The sequence below is a fragment of the Stegostoma tigrinum genome, chromosome 5, assembly GCF_030684315.1.
Source record: "Stegostoma tigrinum isolate sSteTig4 chromosome 5, sSteTig4.hap1, whole genome shotgun sequence".
In the NCBI taxonomy this organism is placed as follows: Eukaryota; Metazoa; Chordata; class Chondrichthyes; order Orectolobiformes; family Stegostomatidae; genus Stegostoma; species Stegostoma tigrinum.
The window spans coordinates 72,309,896-72,335,940 of record NC_081358.1 but is presented as its reverse complement, the minus strand read 5'-3'; the positions used below and the strand labels follow the sequence as shown (position 1 = coordinate 72,335,940).

The following is a 26,045-nucleotide window of genomic DNA, read 5'->3' as shown; positions in this document are numbered from 1 at the left end:
CATTGCAAGTCCATAGTCAATGTAATATTCGGCTATGAGATTGTGTCTGATTCAGAAACTAGTGGGTTTATGTCTCATTCTAGAGGGTTAAAGATAACATATCTAAGGTTCCTAAGTGAATGGAATTTTAGAGGACTCCATACCTTTGAAACAATTGGACAAATACTCAGAGTATGTTGGCATGATTAAGTAAACTGTTCAGAAGCTGTGACTGAGGGATATTGTGGTGAAGGTAGAACAATGTAAAGGAAACCTCACTCTGCATTCTTCTGAACCTTTACCTGGAAATGCTATGTCATGCCAATGGAATTCAAATGCAGAAAAATTTTGATGCATCTTCCAGCATAATGGATACAAAAGTAATCTAAAACTTGAAAGGGCAATAGAAACAAGGTCTCCACATGCCTTTAGCATTAATTTACTCACCCCGTAATATAGAAACGGATTCAAATCTTGAAAAGAAAAGATTGAGTGAAACCAAAGTGTTTCAAGTGGGCTAACTGGTTCAGTATTCATGCCTACTAAATCAATTTACCATTTAAGTTAAACTAGCTGGAACAACTGCTGCACTTGATTCTCTGAATCAGGAAAGTAGGATCCATGTTGTCAGGTTGTGACAAGATGCATTACAAGGTTTTAATTATTACCTGTCAGCAAAAGGTGGGAAGTGTTTTGCAATCTTGCTCAAACACACAATAAACTTGTCTTCCTTTGTGTTGTGAAGTTGCTGTAATTCCTTAACAACCAAATCATGAACAGCAAAATCCATTGGCTGCAAAATAAAAATAAATCAAAGTATTAAGCTCTGCGGAATTGTAAACCAATAGGTGGACAAAGAAAATTACAAGAACTGCACTAGAATAAAAGTAGAAAATTACTTTTCAGAAAAGGAACAACTTCAAAACTGAATAAAAAGGCAAAATGCTATGAACACTGAAAATGCTGGAAAGCAGGTCTGGCAGCAAACTGAAGATAGAAAAACAGAGATTGATAACTTTTCGCCTGAACTCTGATTGACTTAATGACATGCTCAGCGAGGAGTTCAGGAACTATTGTTTTGAGATTATTGTTGAGTTACTTCTCTGTTTGGGTGGCTACTGTTTCTTTAACTTCTTTTTAACGAGTGTTTCTGGATTATCAAGCGCTGATGAGTAATGGGAATTGTATTGAAACTGCTGAGAGGCTGCTATTTTCAAGGCAACTTACTTAAATTTATAGATTAGACTGACAATAACATCATGACACAAAGGAGGGAATGGGTTTAAAAGAAAAAAAAAGGTGTGCACTTTAATGGTGGCAAATTACAAAGAGTGTTACTCTCATGATGGAAATACAAGACATTTCATTCATATTTTTAAAATCATCATGGCACAGTGGCACAGTTGTTAGGGATCCGGGTTCTATTCCAGCTTTGGGTAACTGTGTGGGGTTTGCATGTTCTCCCTGTGTCTATGCGGGTATCCACTGGGTGCTCCAGTTTCTTCCTGCAGTCCAAAGTTGTGCAGGTTAGGTAGACTGGCCATGCTAACTTGTCCCATAGTGTCCAAGGATGTGCAGGCTAGGTGGATTGGCCACAGTAAATGCGGGATGGGAGGGATAGAGTGGAGGAGCAGGGTCTGGGTGGGATGCAGTTCGGAGGGTCAATGCAGACTCAACTGGCTGAATGGCCTCTTTCTACACTGTAGGGATTCTCTGATTCTAAGTTCCCACAGTGCAAGGGGGAAGCTGATTTAATTCTAACAGCTCCAGTGTAGGCTTTCTAATGATCAGGGAACTGAGCAATAAAACGTATATGTGAAGATAAGTTTTCTTTTTACAGCATTTCTTGTAGGCCAGAAAGAACTGCACAGCTTATACTAAACTCTTAACCCTAATTCCATACCCAAAGCTTCAGCCTTCCCTCTGCCGACTGCAGTCTCTTTTCCCCACAATTGCTACAATCCCCACCTCTCCCAATACTCAGATCTCTCATTCACTTCCTTTCACAATGGACTCGCTCCCTAACAACCAAATCCAAAACCTCGTTGCTCACTCCTCATCTCTTTTGTTCCATACAGATGCCCATTTCTGCCAGCAGCTACTCAATCTGTCAACACCTCTACCTGTCAGACAGAAAATGGACAACAATTGTTATAACTATGTCTTATGTCAAAATTGAGAAGAATTCTAAATTCCCTGTGATGTAGGGTCTTCTTCCAACCCCTCAGTCTGGAATCGACCCAAGCTTGACCACACACAGTTCTTAATCAATATTAGGGCTATTGTGTTATAAGGAGGGGAGAAATACAGACCGAGCCGTTTAATTCTAAGTTTAAGGAATTCATTTAAATTTTGTCTGTCCAGATCTAAAGGATTAGCTAAAGATGGTCAAAAAATGTGACGTAAAATTACTCAAAATAAAACCAATAAAAATTCCATCTTGTTGACACTGCTACATTGTCAACAGTAGAAGAGGCTCGCAATTCAAAGTACATGCAATTTTACTGTTCTTCTTAGGCAGTCCCTCGTGGTCAAGTATGACTTACTTGCAAACAAAATATGAACTTAGATGTGACTGAAGAGTCCAACGCACAATCTGTCATAGATGTCACAGGCACCATCCTGACAGTGAACTTGAGGGTACAAGTGAGTCAGTCGATGAGCAAGATTTCAGCATGTCAGACAGTAAGTTTTGAGGGAGGGGGTAAGTTTGCAAAGGAGTGAGAAACCCTGAGGGACTGAGTGGCTGTGTCTAGTAGGGTTGGAAGTGAGTCTGTGAGAAAGGGGTGAGTGAATGTGAAGAAGGGAGGGAACATGTAAGAGACAGATTGAGTGATAAGGCATGTGATAAAAGAAATGAATCTGAGGGAGGGATGAGTGACACAGTTTGTAATGGGGAGCATGACAGAGTTTACGCAGAAGGAAAGAGTAACAAAATCCATGAGGGAGGGAGGTAAGGACCAAGAGAGTCAGAAAGGGAAGGATTGAGGGGTTTGGAGAACAGAATCTGTGAAGATGTGAGTCTATGAAGGAAGGAGTGAGGGACATAGGGACTCAAGAGAGATTTTGTGACCATGAGACTGACAGTGAGCTAACACACACAGACCCTCGCATCTCTTCCTGTTCCATCCACAAAAAAAAAAATCCATAAAGCAAGTAGGAATGGAAGAAAACCCATGTTGGAAGGTAACCCTCATGCAAAGCCCACTTCTGTACAAACATTGCCCAGGATAGCTCACAGTATATGTTTTGAGAAGCAAAAGCCAGGTCAATGTTCATTAAACTTATAGATTTAGTGCCTCCTTGATCCTCACATCCTGTTCTAGGTGATCAGGACGTGGGACCTAGTCAGTCTCACCTCAGCTCTGCTTCCTAAATGAAAAGGCAAATAAAGTTTTATGATAAAATCTGCTGCACAGCTCTTTTATGGTCATTTTTATTGCTCGCCTCCTTGAAATCCACATATAGTATTGTGCTGTCCTTTTGAAACTTGCTCATCAGCCCCTTGGGGGAAAGAAAAAAATTGAAATCTGGCTCCTCCCATTTAAAGGGAGGAGTGGGCTGGGAACTAAATCGGCAGTGAAATTACATCGGAAGCTGTAAGGCACTAGGTAATGGCCTTGAAACAATTCCAATGTATAATTCCATACTTTATCAATAAAAGATACAAAAAACTTAGCAAGTAGAAAAGTATCAGAAGTCTCCCCCATCTCCATGTTTACTGAGAAAATAGCGATCAAACTACGAACATCTAGTTTTATATGAAAATACTTTACATTCTTAATAACAGTAGTGTGCCATCAGGGCATCATATCGTACTTACTGACTAATAATTACTTCCTCCAACAGTGACTGTACTGTTTACCTCCCATCTGCAGGACAAGAGGCCAGGCTAAAAAGCTCAGACAGAAGTTATAATGGTCTAATCTGGAACACATTTGTCAACAGAGACAATACTGGTCTGCTTACCGTGCTATGACGTCTGATAAAGGATAATAAAGAGGAAAGATCATGAATGAGAAAGAGAAAACTGCAGGCTCATTAATAATTGTATCCACATTTACCCGCCTCTGTTGTAAGACTGATATAAGGCACAAAGACACTGCAAACTCAGACACAGAACCAATAAATGATTCACCAAAAGCACAAAGAAGTTGTATTAGTTAATTACCTCAATGTAATAGTACTCACTTTTTCTGCTAAGTATTGCAGGACAAGCCCAAGGACCTCTGCAGCTGCTGCATAGACCTCTTTATAACGCGTTAAGGTAATGTTATGCACCAGTCTCTGAAAGTACCTGACAGAAGTAAAACATAAATAAAAACAATCTGCTAATATAATTTTTGATCAACTAGTTTTCTGAGAATTTTTAGCGCAAGGCATCACTATAAACTATATATGCTGTTGATAAACAAATGCTTCTCTCCCCCATTTTCCAAACTATATTTTCCAAACATTGTAACCTTCACTTTTTGAGCCAAACCTGAAGTGTCGTAATTGAATCCCTTTATGCCAAGTGCAATTATCTGAGCAGTTAAACAATGTGCATCATTCAAGACAGAGTAATTAAAATATAAAGATTACTTTCCAGCCTTTTTGGACTGATAAAACTATGAAGAACATTAGGGATTATGGTAACCTAACTCAACTGGATGGTTAGTTCCTTCAATGAAGACGAAAATTGGAGTGTGTATAATACAGGCAGGTGACCTGAACCTGTCCATTTTCCACCAAGCAGTTTACATATGATTACCCTTGATGGTTTTGGGAGGCACTTTGAAGAACAGCACAGACAAGCTGCAGCATGTCAGGTGGCTGGAAGCAAAGACTGAGATACAAATGCTGACTGAGTTAATCGAATCCTGAAAGACATACCTGCCAAAATAGATTTGTGGCAGATAGTGAGACAACGAAGTGGAAAACAATTGACCGCATCCTCACAAATATAGCTGATTCAGATGTATCTGTCATGGCACAACCGCCATGCTAAACTGGACAGATTGAAAACTGAGCTGTCAGTTGAAAACTGAAGATCCATGAGGTGTTGTGGACTCTGAACAGCAGCAGAATTTGTATTCAACAACTTTGTATCCTGACAGTCCAGCATATCCAATCACTACTGTCTTACTCCAACATCAGGGCCAAACCTAGTTCAATCAGAAGCTGGAACAATATTCCAGAAACAGCGCCAGGCATTCCTAACAATCTGGTGAAGCTATAACATAGTAGTGCAGTGTTAAAAACAAATGAACCATGAGCAACATATCACACTGAAGGAAAATCAATCCCACAATAAATACATCGATTCAAAACTCCACATCCAGTGATTGACAATTTAACAATTAGAGGGAGGAAGACGTTCCAACAGACATTCATGTTGCCAACACTGGCGGAAACCTAGCACATCAGTTCTAAAGACAAAATGAAGCATTTCAAACTGCCTGAAGCTGCAGAGACAACTGAATAATTCAACTCGGTCTCTTCTTGAGGTTGTCAAGAAGAGGTGGAAAGTGTTTGGGATTATGTTCTTTATGGAATGGTTGGACCAAAGCGTCTGTTTTCGTGCTGTATGATTCAATGACTATGGACAGATTAAGTGAGTCAGCAAATATTTGGCAGATGGAGTAAAATATGGCAAATGTGAACCTGCTCATTTTGGCACTAAGGACAGAAAAGCAATTTACTATTTAAGTGGACAGAGGTCGCAGACCTCGATTGGACAGAGGGTTCCAGGTGTCTAGATACAGAATCACAGGAGGTTAGTTTGCAGGCATAGCAAGTGATTAGGAAGGCAAACAGATTGTTGTTGCTTCAAGTGCAATGGCAGAAAATTTTACTGTACAATGCCTTGGTGAGAGCATGCGTGGAGAACTCTGTAAAGTTTTGGTCACTTTATTTGAGACCAAACATGGAACATTTCAGAAAAGGCTTATTGACTCATTCCTGAGATGAAGGGCTTATCTCCTGAAGAAAGGTATAATCGGTTAGGTCCATATCCAGTGAATTTTAGAAGAAGGTAGAGATGACTTTATTAAAGGGAGACTTTCTTAGAGAAGCGATGGCTTCGGGACCCGGGTTCAAAGCCTGCAATGGCAGATGGTGGAATTTGAATTCAATAAATATCTGGAACTAACAATCTAATGATGACTGTGACCCAATTGTTGGAAAAGTCCCTCTGGTTCACAGATGTCCTTTAGGGTAGGAAACTACCATCCTTACCTGGTCTAGCCTCCATGTGACTGCAGACCCACAGCAATGTGGGCGACTCTCAACTGCCCTCTGGGCAATTAGGGATGGGCAATAAATACTGCCTAGCCAGCGATGCCCTCATCCCATGAATGTATAAATTAAAACAAATATCTTGAGGGGACTGAATAAGGTGGATTCCTCATGTAGGGAGACAAAATCTAGAAGTCTCTTTTTTAAAGGCAGAGATGACGAGAATATTTTTTCCTCAGAGGGTCATTGGAACGTGGAAGTCTCTTTTCCAGAAGGTAGTGGATGCTGGGTCACTGAATCTATTAGCAAGATTTTCACTAGAGAGGGAGTTGAAGGGTTCTTGGGTGCCGACAGAAAACTGGAGCTGAGACTACAGTAAGATCAGCCATAATGTTATGAAAAGGCAGAGAAAGCAAGAAGGGCCAAATAGCCCACTCCTGCTCCTGAACCCTGTGTTCTAAGAGGGCAGATCATAGCCACCTTCTCAAAAGGCAATTATGGAAGGCTAATAAATGCAGCTGTTGCCAGTGACAATGCTAACTCAAAAACTGGAATTGAAACAGCATTCGTCTAATTGATTATGCTGCATTGGGACAATAATTGAAAACACCAGGGAGGAAGTGTGGAGGCCACAACCTGATGCCCAAACCTTGCCAAACAGGAACAAGGATTTTAAAAGCTCAGCTTGTTACAGACAAACATCTTAACATTCACAACAGATCTCCTGACCTGCAAGAAATTTAAAGACGTTCTGAATCATTATCCGCATTGAAAGCAATTTTGTTTCTGTCAAAAAGACAGCTAGCCTGATGTATCCCACTCCAACTGATAACTGTAATTTTAAGAAGTTAATTACAAAAAGTTTTTAATAAATACAGCATCTGTTCTTCACAATTTAACAGTCTACTGATAGAATTTTTTAGAAATTAAATCTTTATTTGCTAGTAATTAAATCTCACAGATTATCACCATTCCAATTTCCATGGAGAGGAAGTGACAGAGTGGCAATGTCATTTGATTAGTAAGCCAGAACTCCAGGCCAATGTTCAAGGTACATGGGTCTGAATCCTACCGTGATAGATGGTGAAAATCAAATTCAATTTTTAAAACTCTGCCGTTAAAAGGGAGCCTATTGGCAACCATGCAACTACTGACAGATGTAAAAACCCATCTGGTTCACAAATGTGAACTTCCTTTCAGCAAAGGAAATAGGAGAAACTGCAGACCATTCAGCCTTTCAAGCTTACTCAGTCATTCAGTAAGATCACAACTCAACATCCTGTTCTCACTTTCTCTCCATACCTTTTGGTCCCTTCAGTCTTAAGAAATATATCTCATTCTTGAAAACATTCAATGTTTTGGCCTTGACTGCTTTCTACAGCAAGGAATTCCGTAGGCTCGGCACTCTTTGGTGAAGAAATTTCTCTTTAAAAAGCTTATTCCCCATTCTGAGATTGTGACCCCTGCTTCTGCATTTACTTTGTTTAGTCCTGTTGGTATTTTAAAGGTTTAGAACAGATTCTCCCTCATTTTTCTAAATTCTGGTGAATACAGTCCATCTTCATACATCAGTCCTGTCATCCCAGGAATCAGAGAAGACCATTCTCGTAAGGAGACCAAATTGCACATAATATTCCAGGTATGGTCTCACCAAGGACCTGTACAATTGCAGGATGACACTAACTCACTCAATTTGTTCTACTCACAATGAAGCATCTCTGTCTTTCTCACAGCTCACCCTCCTATCCAGCTGTGTCTCTACAAACTTGGAAATATTATATTTAGTTCCCTCATCTAAATCATTGCTATATACTGTAAAAAGCCACTGATCCTTATGGTAACCAATAAGTCAGCGCCTGCCACCCAGAAAAGACAAACTAATTCCACCTCTATGCTTCCGGTCCGCCAACCAGTTCTCTATCTATGTTGGTTCACCACCTCCAATCCAATACACTTGAATTTTGTACACTAATCTCTTAAGTAACACTTTATCAAAAGCCTTCTGAAGGTCCAATTAAATTACATCTAATGGCTCCTCCTTATCAACTCTACCAGTTATATCTTTGAAAATTACTGTGGATTTTTCAAGCATAACTTCTTTCATAAATTCATGCTAATTCTGTCACTGTTTTCCAAATGCTGGGTATTAATTCTTTTATAATGGAGTCTAGCATTCCCCCTACCACTGACGTCAGACTAAGTGGTCTATAATTCCCTTTTATCTCTCTACTTTTTTCAGATAGCGTGGCTACATGAGGTATCCTCCAATCTGTAGGAACAGCTCCAGAGTCTACAGAATCATGAAAGGTGACCAACAACGCATCCACTATTTCTAGAGCTACTTCCTTAAATACTCTGGGATGTAGATTATCAGGCCTTGGGGATTTATCGGTTTTCAACTCCATCAATTTCCCTAACACTGTACTAATACGGATTTCTTCAGTTCCTGCCACTCACTAGACTGTGTGCTCCCTACATTTTTGGGACAGTATTCGTGCCCTCCTGTGAAGACGGAATAAATGTATGTATTTATTTGGTCTGCCATCACTTTGTTCCCTTGCTTTTGACTGTCAGGGACTTCCTTTTGCTTTCACGAATCTTATTCTCCTTACAGACTTATAGAAGTTTTTACAATCAGTTTTCAAGCTTATTCTTGTATTTCATCCCTTTTAAATCAGTCCCTTTGTCCTCCTTCATTACAATCTAGACTGCTCCCAATCCACAGCCTTGCTGCTCTTTTTGGCTAATTTGTACACCCCTTTCTTGGATCTAATACAATCTCTAGTTTCCCTCATTAAACATGGTTAGGCCAACCTTCTCATTTTATTTTTGTGCCAGACCGAAATGAACAATTTTTGCAGATCCTTTACATGTTCCTTAAATAGAGGCGGTGCGGTGGCTCAGTGGTTGGCACTGCTGCCTCACGGCACCAGGAACATGGGTTCAATTCCGCCCTTGGGTGACTGTGTGGAGTTTGCACATTCTCCCCGTGTCTGCATAGGTTTCCTCCTGGGGCTCCGGTTTCCTGCCACAGTCCAAAGATATGCAGGGTAGGTGGATTGGCTATGCTAAATTACCCATAGTGCCCAGGGATGTTTAGGTTAGGTGAGTTAGACATGGGAAATATAGGGGTAGGAGAATGGGTCTGGGTGGGATGCTCTTCAGACGGGCAGTGTGGATTTGTTCGGCTGAATGGCCTGTTTCCATACTGTAGGGATTCTGTGATGTGCCATTGCCTAACTACCATCATCTCTTTATATAATGTTCCCCAATTTGGGCAAGCCAGCCTGAACCACATAATTTCTTTTATTTAGATTCAGGACCCCAGTCTCAGAATCAGTAACATCACTCTCCATCTTTATAAAGAATTCCATCATATTATGGTTACTCTTCTCCAAGGGGTCATGCATAGCTAGAATGCCAATTATTCCTTTCCCATTATACATTACCCAGACCACGATGACCTGTTTTCTAGTGGATTTCTCAACACGCTGATGTCTAGAAAACCACCTTATGAACACTTCGGGTATTCTTCCTCTACAGTATTGTTACTGATTTGATTCACACAATCCATATGCAGATTAAAGTGGTCCACAATTACATCTGTACCTTTACTGCTTGTATCTGTGATTTCCTGTCTAATGCCTTCACCAACTATGCCTTCGCCAGTGATCTACATACAAAACCCACTATTTTTTGCTGCTTCTTGGCATTCTAAGCTATACCTATACAGATTCCAACTCGCCAGAGTTTATATCCTTCCTCACTATTACATTCATTTTCTCGTTAACCATCAATGCTATCCCACCTCCTTTTCCCTTTCGTCTATTCTTCCCACAAATTGAATATCCCTAGATATTCAGTTCCCATCCTTGCGATGTCTCCAAAATTCCAACTATATTTCCAAGGTCAAGTCATCTACCTTACTGCAAATGCTCCATACATTAAGATACAAGGCCTTAAGGCTTGTCTTTTTTCAATATTCTTGGTCTCATTCACATTACTTTGCCTTGGGGCCCTGTTTTATTCTAGCCCTTGAATTCTCTGCCTATCACTTTTCTTATTTTGAATTCCATCTTAGACATTTACCCTTGTTTCCCTCTGTCTCCCTGTACATGCTCCCATCCTTCTGCCACTGTCATTTAAACTCTCCCCAACTGTATGAGCAAATACCCCCCCCCAGGACATCAGGTCTGGTCCTGTCCAGGTGCAAAGCATCCAGTTCCATTTACACTTCCCACTGCCTTGGGAAAGCAGCCAACATAATCAAAGGCCCCTCTCACCCGAGTTATACTCTCTTCCATTTGGCAGAAGATTCAAAAGTTTGAAAACACATACCAACAGGTTTAAAAACAGCATCCACCCTGCTATTAACAGACATAACGAATGGAGCCTTCATATGTTAGAGTCGATGTTTCTCTGCACCTTTTCTGTAGCTGTAACAGTTTATTCTGCATTCTGTTCTACTACTCATGTACCCACGGAAGGTTTGATTTGTCTGGTTAGCATACAATGGAATGCTTTTCACTGTATCTCAGTACGTGACAATAATAAATCAAAGCAAATCAGTATCCAAAGTGCGGCATGTGTATTGGAGGGGAATGGCCACAGGAAATTCCTGCGTTGCTGTTGAATGTTCTTCCCTCTCTTTCTTCTCTATACATGGGAGGTCAGTGTTAGCAGGAAACCATGGCTATTACTCAGTTTAGAAGTCCATGCTTTTAACTGCCAGTTGATAATAAAATCAATGTTGACATGGTGCAGTATTCAGGAGATGCAGCACTGCTTCAGGTGCCCTCTTGCAGATGAAATGTTGAACCACAACTATCTTCTCAGGTACACAATAAAGGCCATTTGGTCATTTGCAAATTCCTGCTATGGGATCTTACTGTGAGTAATTACTAGTCATTTTGAAGTGAGGCTATAAAAGGCTCTACATAAATGCTAGTTTTTTCAAAAAACTTGGTGGCTCAAAAATAATTCCTAGTTTCTGGCTGAAACACCTCTCACCAAAATTTTCTACACCTAATTTATTACAGCCTGACCACTAGGAAATATTGCACCACTGCATGTGCCATCTGCCTGGTGGTCATCCATTCCCTCCCTGCCTGTGGAATCTTGGCTTGCATTGTGGCCATTTCTCTTTGTGCCATCCACGATACACTCAGCCTTGCTGATGTCCCACTGTGTCCCTAGCTAATGCTCCAGCTCTGAAATGAGAACTTCCAGGAGCTGCAGCTGGTGACACTCCCTGCACTCATTCTGGTCCAAGGCACTGCAACTGTATCCAACTGCCCAATGAAGGCAACAGCAGCATTCATGGTCTTGCATTCTTCTTTAACAGTTCACCCCTTTATATTAAATGATTAGATTGCCCTCTGCCATCCTTACATAATCTCTTTTACATGCGACTTCAAACCCACAGCAACCCTTCCAGCCAATTACGGATAGGCAACAAGTGTTGGTCTGGCCAGCATTGTATTTATTCAAGAGATATAGGCAAACAAAAACTATTTAGTGAAATTTCAGGGTGCACAGATCTGAATACAATTTAAATAAATGGATTTTAATCATAAATCCTTCTTGTTTTTCCTTTAGCAGTCTGTAACGTCGGGTGTAGCATCAGAAATAGCTGCATGTTAGTAAGTCTAATGAGTGTTTGACTTTCCACTTGAATAGCCTACAGGATCATAGGTGTTCAGACCAGACTATTTCTTAATGTCATAAATAAATGGTGCTAGGAGACTGAGATTTTATTCAACATGTCAAATCAATGTTGATTCTATTTGTACACATATGTTAACAATGCGAACTGAGGGCAATATGAAATATAATTTCATTATTAAACAAAGTTTTATCCTAAAAGCCAAGCACTGCAAATGCTAGAGATCTGAAATAGGAACAGAAACTACTGATAAACTCAGCAGGTCAAGCAGTGGAGAGAAAAGCAGGGTTAACATTTTGAGCCCAAAATAAAACTTCTTTATAATGACCTACTTTAAAGGCAATTTTAGATCTATGGAAGTTTTGGTGAGTGTAAAAGGATTTATAGTTTCCAAACCATTACATTTTTCCAGCTAATATTAAAACTACTTTTTACATTACCTTTCACTGTCAATTTCACATTTGCAATTATATGGAGGTAAGTTATTGGCAAGAACAATCCCAAGCAACTGGATGCCCACAGAGTTGTCTTTGGTATTCGGATCCCTTCCAGCAAAACGATCAAAGATCAGGCTGCACAATTTACAGTAACATTTTCAAAAGTTAAGATAAAGCATTCGCCAAAGAGCTTTTACAGACATTCAAACACAATGCCACAATACGGTACTTTCGATAAAACAACTTCGCCTCATTTTTCTGCCTTCTACTCTGCTAAATACTTTCAACTTCTGTAGCTCATTCACAAAAAGATGCTGCCAGAAAGAGAGATTTGATTTGTGGAGGAAGATTTGCAGAGTTGGGATTGTTTTCTTCAGAACGGAGGTGGCCAAGGGGACATTTAACTGAGGTTTACAACTAAGATAACTGCTTTTGAGGAGAGGAGGGAGGGAATGCACTTAAATCTACTTGTAGTGGCATTCCTTGAGGAAATTGGCTGGAAGAAGTGGAAAACTTTGAATCATTTAACAAAAACTCGCAGATGCACCTGAAATGTTGCATCCAACAGGGCTTCATCCCAAAACATGGAAAGAGATGCGGGGTTGAGCAGAGATAATGGGAACTGCAGAGGCTGGAGAATCCGAGATAACAAAGTGTGGAGCTGGATGAACACAGCAGGCCAAGCAGCATCTTAGGAGCACAAAAGCTGACATGTCGGGCCTAGGCCCTCCTGTTTCAGCTGGAATGGATATAATGCACAGAATAGCTTCCCCCTCTTTCTTCTCTCTACATGGGAGGTCAGTGCTAGTAGGAAACCATGGCTATTACTCAATTTAGAAGGCCATGCTTTTAACTGCCAGTTGAAATATAGACAATAAAATCAATGTTGACAGGTGCAGTATTCAAGAGATGCAGCACTGCTTCAGGTGCCCCCTTGCAGATGAAATGTTAAACCACAACTATCTTCTCAGGTACACAATAAAGGCCATTTGGTCATTTGCAAATTCCTGCTATGGGATCTTACTGTGAGTAATTACTATTCATTTTGAAATGAGTTTGTAAGAGGGTCTATATAAATGCTATTTTTTCCAAAAAAAAAATTGGTAGCTCAAAAATAATTCCTGGTTTCTGGCTGCAACTCCTCTCACCAAAATTTTCTACACTTAATTTATCACAGCCTGACCACTGGGAAATATTGCCCCACCATATTTGTACATGTAAAAGTCATGCCAATAACTAGTCAAATGCAAAAGCCGTACCTGTACGGGATGGATAGACAATCCTTCCAGCATTCAACTACTGTTTTAATAATTTCTAGATTATGCCTGAACACCACCCTTTTCTCATGAAAGCAATTCTTCATCAGAAACTCCAGAAGACGATTTGTAAGAATCTCATTCTTCAGGTTTCCCTGACAACAGTAATTAAGAATTAGCATTTCTTAATATCATACTGCAATCTTATCATAAGTGTCTAAAGCATCAGAGGCCATTGGGTCTACATTGTCCCTGTACTAAAGCTTTCAAAGCACTATTCAACATTTTCCACTCCCTTTCTCATACCCCACTGCCTTGCATTTCTTCCTTTTTCAAAGACACATATAACTTTTGTCCTCCTAAATTACTACTGAATTTATTTATTTCTACCACCCGTTGAGGCAGTGCATTCCAGATCAGAACTTGCTCCATAAAATAACTTCTCATCTGGTTCTTTTGCCAATTACCATAAATATTTCTGTCTGGTTATTTATCCTACAACCTGCGAAAACAGTTTTTCCTAACTTGTCAATCAAAACCCTTCATAATTTTGAATCCCTTTATTAAACTTCCCTTTAAATGCCTCTTCTCCAAGGAAGTGAAGTCCAGTTTGTCCATGTAACTGAACTCTGAGGTATTATGGCTGATCTTACCCTCCTGAAATTATGGATGCAGTTATTGTGCATCTATAATGCCACAAGAGAGGAGAATAGGAACAGGGATATTGATAAATATAGTTAAAAACAGCACTTTAAAAACTGAATACGTTTTGTGGATTTGGTCAGATTTGTAGAGATTGCAAATTCTGACAAGTTTTCACATTAATAATTGGAATTGCAGTACATGATGAGGTCATATGGCCAAACAAATGCTGAATGTAGTGCAAGTGTTAACTCTGTAGCTATAGTCATCAATTTTATTCCTATTTCCTTGCTCTTTTTCTGTATCTTTTCATTTAACTCCTCTCCAAACATAGTTGAGAACATTACACAAGAAATTGTAACTTTGTATTTTTGAAGCCAATGACATGAAAACCAAAATATATCTCTTTTTTGACACAAATATAATGAGACAGATCCATAAAAGCTATCCTGTACCTTTGGGGTGCCTACACTTGTCCAAGATAGAACTGTAACGACAATTTCCACAACCATGTAGTGAATGCCATCACCACCATTATTTCCAGAAACCACTAGCTGCAGTAGGGGCCCCAACCATTCCTTGGCATATGGCTGGAAAACCTACAAAAGAATATGATTTAATTTGCATTAGCTCAAAGGAATTCAGATGAACTCTTTCAGACTAGAGCTATATTTATTGAAACTATTCTTCCACATCATAATTATGTTTAATGAAATCCTTAACTCTCATTAAAATATCGAGGAGCAGAATATTTTGCTAAGTATCTCAGGCTGCAAGCTCCATGCTTTGGCAGTACATATGTACATCACATACTTGTAAAAAGAAAAAGAAAATATGGCTACATGTGCCTTCTGGGATTTGAATTTTGCTTGCCAGAATCCCTAAGTTGATGGCACTGTAAGAAAGCATGCAATTACAGCAAAGTTTACTTAGTTTCTACTATAAACATGGACTTAGGAATTCATAATGGTAAAGTTGAAAACGTATCACATGGACACCCAAGATTTCAATTATATGGTTGACTATTGAGGGCCATTTGTATATGTAATACATTTCCATAGGTCAGTAACAGTGCTCCTGTAAACAAAATTGAGTTTATAACACACACAAATTTGCTAAATAATACATTTTAATGTGGAATTCTACAACTGACCTTTGGAAAATGAACCTGTTAAAAACCAATCATTGTTCACTGACAATAATTTGCACTCTGGGTTTTTGAGATTAAGTGTTAGAATGCAAGAGTCATCCTTATGATGTATTAATATTGACCTGTTATTCAGATCCTCGGAATGAATGTCAAACAGTACCTGGCAGAAGGGAGGAGAAACAAAATACCAAGGACAAGTTTACCTGACATATATTGGAGTGGCTAATTGCAGGTTAGTGTAGGGCAAACGAAAAGACTGGAGTTAGCTAGTCCTGCCAACTTGATAAACAGAACATCAAGCAGAAAGTAAACCTCAAAATAGTGAATCAAAGAATTTCACATTGAAACAAATATATAAATGAAAACAAGTTAAAAAAGAGCCTATAAACTTAGGACCTCTTCAGTGTTAACAATAAGCTTCGCAATGAAGAGTCGGATATTTAATGGTGTTGCAGAATTTTCCAATTTTCCATGCAGAAATTTCATCCATGGTGGAAGCTCATGTGGGATTTTCCCCTGCAACAGAAAGATTACAAGAAAATAAATTGAACGTTAAATCTAAGAATACAAGCTTTCAATTTTTTGCCATAGTAATAAAATTATAAAGGTCATGATTAAATTATTCATCCCCCTGTCAGTTTGGCTTAGTTGGTATCCCCCTTGCCTGAGTCAGAGATTGTGAATTTTGTGAAAACCTGAGCAGAAAATCTAGGCTGGCACTCTGATGAGGTGGACATGTTTGAGAATTTTTGAAATTTATTCACAGGATGCGCGCAATGCTGACTAGCATTTATTGCCCATCCTTAACTGCCTAGAGAGCAGTTAAGAGTTTAACCATGTTGCTGTGGATCTGAAGTCACATGTTGACCAGACCTGGTAAGGATGACAGAATCCTCCCTAATGGACATTAGTTTTTAACGACAATCTGTCATATTACAATTGGTTTCCTTACCTCTTCAACTTTAGGTGTGATGTTAGTCTTCTGCATGTGTTTGATTAAAGCAGTCATGGTTGCCATACATTCGTGTTGGTTCATATCATCCATCTCGAGTTCCACAATGTCATTCTGTGTAATATTTGACTCTGTCCACTCCTGCAGGAATAGAGAAGTTACTTTGTGAGGCCTTAAACATTCCAATTTGTCATTATTTTAATACTACTATAATTAAAAACACTTTTCCAAAAATGCATAAAATGAATCAAAGGGTCAACATAAATGAAAATTCACCCTTTCACAACATCTGACTCGCCAAGAAACACTAGATTGTGTTCAAACAGTTCCTGTCGTATGATGATTCAAATCTGATGTGATTCAGCTGTAGTAGATTGGAAACAACTACTTTTAAAGGTAAACTGTGGCACCCTTATGGTGCAGAGGTAGAGGCCCTACCCCTAGATTGACAGGCCTGGGTTCAAGTCCCACCTGCTCCAGAGGTATGTAATAACATCTCTGAACAGGGTGATTCGAAAAATAGATTACATTTAGAAAAAGCTAATTTGCTTGCAGGTGAATGCAAGCATTCGTGGAAAATGCAGTGAAAGTTGACAGTAAGCATATTCTGTTGAAGAAAAAGGGTGGCTCTAACAAATTCTGAACCCCTTCAATGTCAAGGAGTTTAAAGAGTGGTTAAGGTAGAATGAAATCTTACAATAAGGCTCAATACTCCAGAAACTGACAAGATTATAACAAGTGTAGAGATTAAATGAAGTGAAAAGGAAATTAATACAGTGAAGAAACACCATTAAAAAATGCCAAATAAAATCAAGGAAAACCCAAAGATTTTTTGATAAATAGTAAAACGTGAGAAATGGATAAACTGAGTAATTACAGGTAGTCAATCTAACATCGCTAGCGAGAAATATTCTGAGGGATACACCAAATCCTCATTTTAAAAGGTACAAGTTTAGAAACAAGGAAACTAGAAGCAGAAGTAGGCCATTGGACCCTTAAGCCTCTTCTGCCACTCAATCAGATCATGGCTGAACATCTGCTCAAAAACATATTCCTGCTTTCTCCCATACCTCTTGATATCTTTAAAATCTAAAAACGTATCTATCTTCCTTGAATATATTCAGTAGCTTGGTCCCCAAAAGCCTTCAGTGGTAGAGAATTCCACAAAATCACTATTCTTTGAGTGAGGAAATATTTCCTCATCTCACCCCTAAATGTCCTGAGACTGTGTTTCTAAACTCCCCAACCTGGGAAAACATACTCCTTGCATGTAGTCTGTCCAGCCCTGTCAGAATTTTCAACTAGAACTCCTCTCATCCTTTTAAACCCTCACGAATACAGTACTAGTTGAACGAATCTCACCTCAGGACAGCCCCGTCGTTCCTGATATCAGCCTCGTGAAGCTCTGGCACACTCCATCAATTATAAGTATATCCTTTGCTTTTATTAGGTTCAGAGACCAAATCTGTACTCAATATTCCAGGTGCGGTTACACAAAGACCCTGTAATGCTGCACAAGACATCCCCATTTCTGAGCTCAGATGTTAATGAAATGAAGGCTAATATACAATTGACATTCCAATCTGCTAGCTGCACCTGCCCTTTTATTTTCAATGACTAGTGTACAGGAACGCCCAGATCCCTTTGTACATTCACACTTCCCAAAACATTACCATTTAAATAATACTCTTCCTTTTTGACTTTCACACTGATGAGTATAACTTCACATTTAGCCACATTGTACTGCCTCTGCCAGGCGTATATCCATTTACAGCTTGTCATGATCACCCTGACACCCACTTTGAATCCTGCTCAAAACTCTCAATCCCACAGTTATGTGACATTAGCAAACTTGAAATGTTGCATTTGGTTCCCACATCCAGGTTATTTATATAGACCATGAACAGCCAGGGCCCCAGGGTCCGATTCTCGCCGTACCCCATAGTCACTGCCTACTACTCAGAAGATGGCCCATTAATTGTCTCTTTCTGTTTCCTGTCTGCCAACTATTTCTCAATCCATGTCAATATATTATTCCTATCCCACGTGCTTTAACTATACCTGCTAAACTCTGATACGGGACCTTATGAAAAAGCGTTCTCAAAATACAAATACACCACATCCATGTTGACTATCCCTAATCAGTCCTTTCCTTTCCAAATACATATAAATCCTGGTCTCTCATGAATCCTTCCAACAACCTGCCTACCACAGATGTCAGGCTCATTGGTCTATAGTTACCTGGTTTTTTCTTACCACACACCCTTTTCTATTCCATGTGTTTCATCCTCAAAAAACTGCAATAGATTTTAAGCACAACTTGTCTTTCATAATTCACTACTCTCATCTTCAAATTATGTTATCTAGTTTTGGACTCCCCCACCCCAGGGAGAAGACCTTGCCTATTTACCCTATCCATGCCCCTCCCCATGATTTTATAAACCTCTATATGGTCAGCCCCCAGCTGCCAATGCTCCACAGAAAATAGCCATAACTTATTCTGCCTCTGCTTTTGGCTCTAACACTCCAGTCCTGGCAACATCCTCGTAAATCTTTTCCAAACTTTTTCTGGTTTCATAACATCCTTCCTATAGGATGGAATTGCACGCAATACTCTAAAAGTGGCCGAATCAACGTTCTGTCCAGCTAAAACATGACCTCTCATCTCTGAAAAATAAAGACAGGCATACCAAACACCATCTTCACTATCCTGTCTACCTGCGAATCCATTTTCAAGGAGCTGGAAACTGCATTCCAAGGTCTTTTTGTTCAGCTACACTCCCCAGGACCTTATCATTAAGTGTGTAAGTCCTGCCTTGATTTACCTTTTCAAAATACAGCAATTCACATTTATCTAAATTAAACTCCATCTTCCACTCCTCAGCCCATTGGCCCATCTGATCAAAATCCCATTGTTCTGAGGTAACCTTTTTCGATGTCCGCTAGACCACCAACTTTGTTGTCATCAGCAAACTTACTAACCACACTTCCTATGATTACATCCAAATCATTTACATAAATGACAAAAAGCAGTGGACCCAGCACCGAACCTTATGGCAGACTGCTGGTCTCAGGCCTTCAGTCTGAAAAGCAAACTTCCACCACCATCCTCTGTCTTCTACCTTCAAGCCAGTTCTGCATCCAAACGGCTAGTTCTCCCTGTATTGCGTGTGATCTCACCTTGCTAACCAGTTTATAATAAGGAATCTTGTCAAATGCCTCATTGGAGTCCATATAAATCATATCCACCACTCTGTATTTATTAACCCTCTTCGTTAATTTTTCAAAAAAAAACTCAATCAAGTTAGTCAGACACGATTTCCCATGTACAAAGCCATGTTGACTATCCCTAATCAGTCCTTTCCTTTCCAAATACATATAAATTCTGTCTATCATGAATCCTTCCAACAATCTGCCTACCACAGATGTCAGGCTCATTGGTCTATAGTTACCTGGTTTTTTTCTTACCACCTTTCTTAACTAGTGGCACCACATTAGCCAACCTCTAGTCTTTCAGCACCTCACCCGTAGCTATTGATGATACAAATGTCTCAGTAAGGGGCCCAGCAATCTCTTCCCTCGCTTCCCACAGAGTTATTGGTGCACCTGATCAGATCCCAGATCTTAGATATAATGGGAACTGCAGATGCTGGAGATTCCAAGACAACAAAGTGTGAAGCTGGATGAACACAGCAGGCCAAGCAGCATCTCAGGAGCACAAAAGCTGACGTTTTGGGCCTAGACTCTTCATCAGAGAGGGGGATGGGGAGATGGTTCTGAAATAAAAAGGGAGAGAGGGGGAGGTGGACCAAAGATGGATAGAGGAGAAGATAGGTGGAGAGGAGAGTATAGGTGGGGAGGGGATAGGTCAGTCTGGGGAGGACGGACAGGTCAAGGAGGTGGGATGAGGCCAGTAGGTGGGAAATGGAGGTGCGGCTTGAGGTGGGAGGAGATAGGTGAGAGGAAAAACAGGTTAGGGAGGCAGGGACGAGCTGGGCTGGTTTAGTGATGCAGTGGGGGGAGGATTCCAAATCTTTGTGTTTAAAACCTTCAGCAATTTCTCCTCTGTAATGTGGACATTTTTCAAGTTGCCGCTTTTTATTTCCCCATTTTCTCCATCTTCTATATCCTTCTCCACAGTAAGCACTGATGCAAAATACTTGCTTAGTATCTCCTCCATCTCCTGCAGTTCCACACAAAGGTGGCCTTGCTGATCTTTAAGGAGTCCTATTCTCTCCCTAGTTACCCTTTTGTCCTTAATGCATTTGTAGAATCTCTTTGGATTCTCCTTAACCCTATCTGCCAAAGCTATTTCATGTCCCCTTTTTACACTCCCGATTTCCCTCTTAGTTGTACTCCTGCTGCCTCGCTAGTGTAGGTAGTAGTGTATATTTTGACAGTACAGACTGAGTGGGCTGAAGGGCCTCTTCTGTACTGTATGGTTCTATCAATGATTTGGGCTTGAATAGAGGAATATGATTAAGAAATTTGCAGGAGAAAAAAACTGCATAGAATGAAGTCAAAATCCGGACACTGCAGGATGATATTAACGGACAAGTCAGGTTAATGGAACAGTAACGAAAGGAGTTCAAATAAATGACAGGCACTGAAGCATAGGAAACCAGACGGCAATGTCCACTGATCTCAAAAGATAATTGGACGGGTCAACAACATATTGGAAAAGGTGCAGTATACTTACTTTTATTAGCTGAGGCACAGAACACAGGAGGTGGGAACTGTAATAAAACACTAGCTGGGTCAATACTGGCAAACTGTATGTAGTTCTGGTCACCACACTATATTAAAGATGTGATTGCCTGAAAAAGCATTTAAATGTTCAGAGGATGTTGACTAGACTGCAGAATGTTAGTTATGAGGAAAGCTTTAATAGTATAAAATTATTTCCTTTGGAACAGGAAACTAAGACTTAGTTGAAACATATAAAATTATGATGGTCAAACAGAGTGGATAGGATCCTTTTGGTTGACAGGTCCAGAACTAGGCAACAAGCATTTAGGGTTAGAGGTAGGAGATTTAAGGCAGATTATGAGGGAAACATTTCCAGCCAGAGTGTGATGGGGACCTGGAACGCTCTGCCTGAAAGTGGTGGAGGCAGAAACTCTGATTACATTCACAAAACACTTGGTTGTGCTACAGACTATGGACAAGTGCTGGAAAGTGGGGCTAAGTTAGATGGTCATTCGTGGTCAGCAGGGGCACGATGGGCTGAATGACTGTCTTCCAACTTACTGATTTCTGTCATTCAGCAAAACAAAATGCAGCTTTGTCAGCTTTGGTCAGGTTTCTCTTACTCGCTCAACATGAACATAATAGGTTTGAAATGCAACAATAGCAAAATAAAGAATAGTCTCTTGTTAAACATTCATAGTAGTTGGAATATGTAATTTACCTCAAGACCATACAAAACACATCCTCAAATGTTCATCATTATTCAATCTTCACATGCAAAATCAACCCTATGATTTTATTTTGAGGATTTCTTCAAGCACAAAACTCTGTTTTTTCCACGATGTGGGGCCAGATTAAGGCAATAATGTTGCGTGAAGGAATGCAAATTGCTTTGCACGCACTATGCGGCTAGAATAAAAAGAAATACTTCATCCACTGGTTTGTGCGAATACTATTGCCCAAATCGATAAAGTCTTCCTGTGTCTCATTTAAAAAAAATTCTACTTGAAGGAAATCAAGAGATTGGGTGGAAACCCGAAACGTCAGCTTTTGTGCTCCTGAGATGCTGCTTGGCCTGCTGTGTTCATCCAGCCTCACATTTTATTATATTAGATTGGGTGGAAAGGTTGTGTTCGTTACCACTACAACTGCAGGGGGCACTCTCACTGCCAATGTGATTTCAATCTCTAACTTATGCACAGCAGGACTTACACAGTGGCTTCGTACCAAACTTTATTTCATGTAGCAGTCGAGTGCCCCTGAAATGAATTGGGAAATTGGTGACTCAGATCAGCAGATGGAAAGAGTCTTGCAGCCTCACCTGCTACCTCATTCGCTGACCTACACCCTGAGCAAAGTGGCAAGCTGGGCAGTGAGGGCAGTAACGAGGAACATGGCCAGCAATGAGGAAGGCAGCTTAGGACAGACAGCAGGATGCTGAGGGAGAAGCAGTTCTGGCTGCAGGGTGATGTAGGTGCACAATGAGACTCCACACACCCACTTTCTGTTGAAGTACATTGGCTGGAGACACACCAACACAGAAAACTGAAGCTGCAACAAATAAATGGCAGAGCAGGGTGGAGTGACATTTATTTTCTTTATTGTGTCATGGGATTTGGGAGTCACTAGCAAGGCCAGCGACTGTTGCCCATCCCTAATTGTCCTGGAAATGAGTTGACTGCTAAGGGCATTTCACTGCATGGTTTAAGGTTGAATGATATTTGTCTTATTGAATGCCAGAATAAGCTTCGGTGGGACAGCAGCACAAATGGCTACTCCTCCTAATGTTTATGATCTTATTGGCCCATTCAATTTACATCTCTAAATTGAATTTAAACATGTTAGGGCCCACTGGTAAATATAAAGAAAAGGCAACAAGGCTGGATTGCTCATATTCTAAAGCATTAGAACATGAAGGAGGTGACTGCAGGGAGACTACAGAGATGTCATCCAAGATGATGAAAGACAATGATGTTTGAAAATACCACAATGAAAATGGGAGGCTCCTTCAAATAACTGAAGTAGAAAGTAGAAAACTGAGGCATGGAGAAATGAACACATGATCTGTCCTTATGCAGATTACAGTACTGCATGTTCAGTCAAAACAATTACATTCTTGATAATCACTTCAAACATGAAATAAATAATTACCATTTTTCTGGTACGAACCACAGACACTTTGGGATCTTGTGAACTATATGAGAAATTCTGGATGCCTGTAGAGAAGTCAAACTGACTCATTTCCTCACTAAGGCTGCTATCCACCATGTATGACTGCGATGACAAATAATGGGGTTCATCTGAATAAAGAGAAGAGTCACCAACACAGGCAAGATTTAGTTATGTCACAAAACTATGAAAGCTGCATTTTGACAACGCAACAGGAAATCTAATCACCCACCAGCAACACTCTTCCTCACATTTCTCATTTTATTTTTAGTGATGTCTATTAAAAGTAATGTATTTTTCTTTCCCTCTCGACAGAACTTAACTCCTCAGTATACAAAACAAACTGAGCTGAATGTTATATCATGACTACAATCAACACTTTTATGTTGACTTGTAGGAACTAAGTTATTTGGAGACACTGGAGAATCCCAGCCTTTCTATTCTCAAAAGCTGTAAACTCTATGTATCTCTGCTACCATTTAATAGAACATCAAATTATGCCCTGCAGTAAGCTATTTTGTTAGAAAAAAATACATAAATACACTGAAAAAGATACACAAAGAAGACTTTAATGGTTACATAAAAGAATTTGTCATGTTTAGGGTATTCATATTCAGGAGTTCAGAAGAGAGACAGAGCGTGTAACAGCTCTCCGCAGACCATTATTCAGTGTTGACTGGGCACAACAAATGCCTCATCAACTGTGGCACTCTTGGTGCTATGTTTAGTGATTTGCTATGGAGCTCTTGGATCTTCTTTACATTTTCCATAATTACTTTTAATATACAGCACAGAAAAAGATCATTTGGTCCAACCGATCTACTATAGTGTGTATCCTGCTTCCAAGTTTCCTCCCATTTTATTAACTTTATCGCACCCCATCAATATATCCTTATACTCCCTGAGGTAACAAGGCGTACAGCTGGATGAACACAGCAGGCCAAGCAGCATCAGAGGAGCAGGAAAGCTGATGTTTTGGGCCTAGACCCTTCTTCAGAAAATTCTGGTCTAGGCTCGAAACGTCAGCCTTCCTGCTCCTCTGATGTTGCTTGTTATCTCAGATTCTCCAGCATCTGCAGTTCCTACTATCTCTTATACTCCCTATTCCCTTATGAGTCTAACTAGTATCTTCTTAAAAGTAGGAGAGATTATGGTATAGTGGTAATATCACTGGGCTAATCGTCTGGAGACAAGGGTTCAAATACCGCCACAGCAGTTGGGAGAAAGTAAATTCAATTAAGAAATCTGGACCAACTCGAAGCAATAATCCTAAAGCCAGTTCACTAATAACTTTTAGGGAAAGAAATTATGCTGACCCTCCTTTAGGGAAGTAAATATGCTGATTTTATCTGGTCTGACTCTCATGTTATACCTGACTGCTCTTAGAAATAGTCTGGAAAATAATTTAGTTCAAGGGTAATTGGGCAAGGAGGAGCCACTGTCATCGATGGTGAGGATACCCAGAGCAAAAGACGAAAGGGTTGCGAAAGGTGGTGAAGGACTGATATGGATGGGAAATACTAGATGTAAATAGCTGAGGGCAAGCCCAAGCAATCACGACACTGCCAATGTTGCGGGGAAGGCAGTGAAATCAAAATGGAAGACAGTGTTTATGGTCTGGAGTTCTTTAACCCAACATTGTGCCTTAGAGGGTATAAAAGTGTAAAAAGTCTAAGTGTAAAATGAGGTGTCATCCTTCCAAGTGCTTTGGGCTTCAGACTTAAAATAGAAATGTTAGTATGAGAGCAAGATCGTTCATTGAAGTGATAAGCAACTGGAAGGTTAGGGGCATTTCCACTTCTATGGGCAGAGGCTTTGCTCAAAGCAGACATGCAGTCTGCAATTGGTCACATTAAAGGTGAGCGCGTTGTGAGCAGTGAATACAATAGGCTAGATCGAAAGAGAAACAAATATACCACTGCTTCACCTGGAAGGTGTATTTGGAGCCCTGAACAGTGAAGATGGAGAAGGTGAATAAGTAAGTGTTACATTGCCTTATTTACGTGAGGAGATGCATAGGGCAATGAGAATGTGTTAGGAATGATAGAGGAGTGAAGCAAAGTGTTAAGGAGGGAATAGCCCATGTGGAATGCTGACAAGAAAGGAGAATAAAGTATGCATTTGGTGGTGGCATCCTTCTGGATGTGGTGGAAAGAATGATCCTTTGAATGTCGAGGTTAGTGGGGTGGCAAGTGAAACCAAGGGGATTTCAATTGTTCTGGGAAGAAGGGGAGACTTAAGTGTAGGAGATGGGTTGGACATGGGTGGGAACTCTCGAATGAGTAAAAATAAGATACTGTTTGAAGTAACCGCGTAGAAGGTGGCCTGATCAGAAAGGATGTGATGAAGCAACTGGAAAATTGATTGGAATCATTGGAGGATGAAAGGGTGCACATGAGGTAGTGGAGGCAACAGTGGGGGTCGATGGATTTGTAATGAATACTAGTGTATACCCTATCCCTGGAAATTGAAGCAATGAAGTCAAGGAAGGGAATGTCAGCTGCTGAGATGGACCAGGTGAAGGTGAGAGAAGGATGAAAATTGGAATCAAAAGTGATTAATTATTACAATTCCTGATAAGAAAAGAAAGCAACACCTATGACATAACTGATGCACAAAGATAGATTTGTGGGGTGGGGGCCCAATTAGGACTGGAACGAGGAATGTTCCACACACCCCACAAACTGACAGGCGGAGCTGGGCTCCAAGTGCAAACCCACAATAACTCGTTTCACTTTGTCAGAGTCAAAGTTGTTTAAAGTCAGAATGCCATCAGATAGGTGAAGGAGGCTGGTGCTGGATAGGGACTGTTCAGGCCTCTTTTCAAGGAAGAAGTGGAGTATCTCAAGAACATCCTGATTGGGAATGGATGTGTGAGACCATACAT

At 40.2% G+C, this 26,045-nt stretch overlaps 1 protein-coding gene across 1 annotated transcript in view; it reads right to left on the bottom strand.

Moving 5' to 3' along the window:
• Positions 1-26,045, bottom strand: part of prkdc (protein kinase, DNA-activated, catalytic subunit) — a 210,313-nt gene that overhangs the window by 75,754 nt on the left and 108,514 nt on the right. Inside the window, exons 46-53 of the mRNA XM_048528582.2 lie at positions 23,141-23,289; positions 16,301-16,441; positions 15,745-15,864; positions 14,654-14,797; positions 13,560-13,711; positions 12,304-12,435; positions 4,171-4,276; positions 648-772 (exon numbers count right to left, since the gene is read on the bottom strand). Of these exons, the coding sequence (XP_048384539.2) occupies positions 648-772; positions 4,171-4,276; positions 12,304-12,435; positions 13,560-13,711; positions 14,654-14,797; positions 15,745-15,864; positions 16,301-16,441; positions 23,141-23,289 (1,069 nt within the window). The remainder of the gene's footprint in view (positions 1-647; positions 773-4,170; positions 4,277-12,303; positions 12,436-13,559; positions 13,712-14,653; positions 14,798-15,744; positions 15,865-16,300; positions 16,442-23,140; positions 23,290-26,045) is intronic.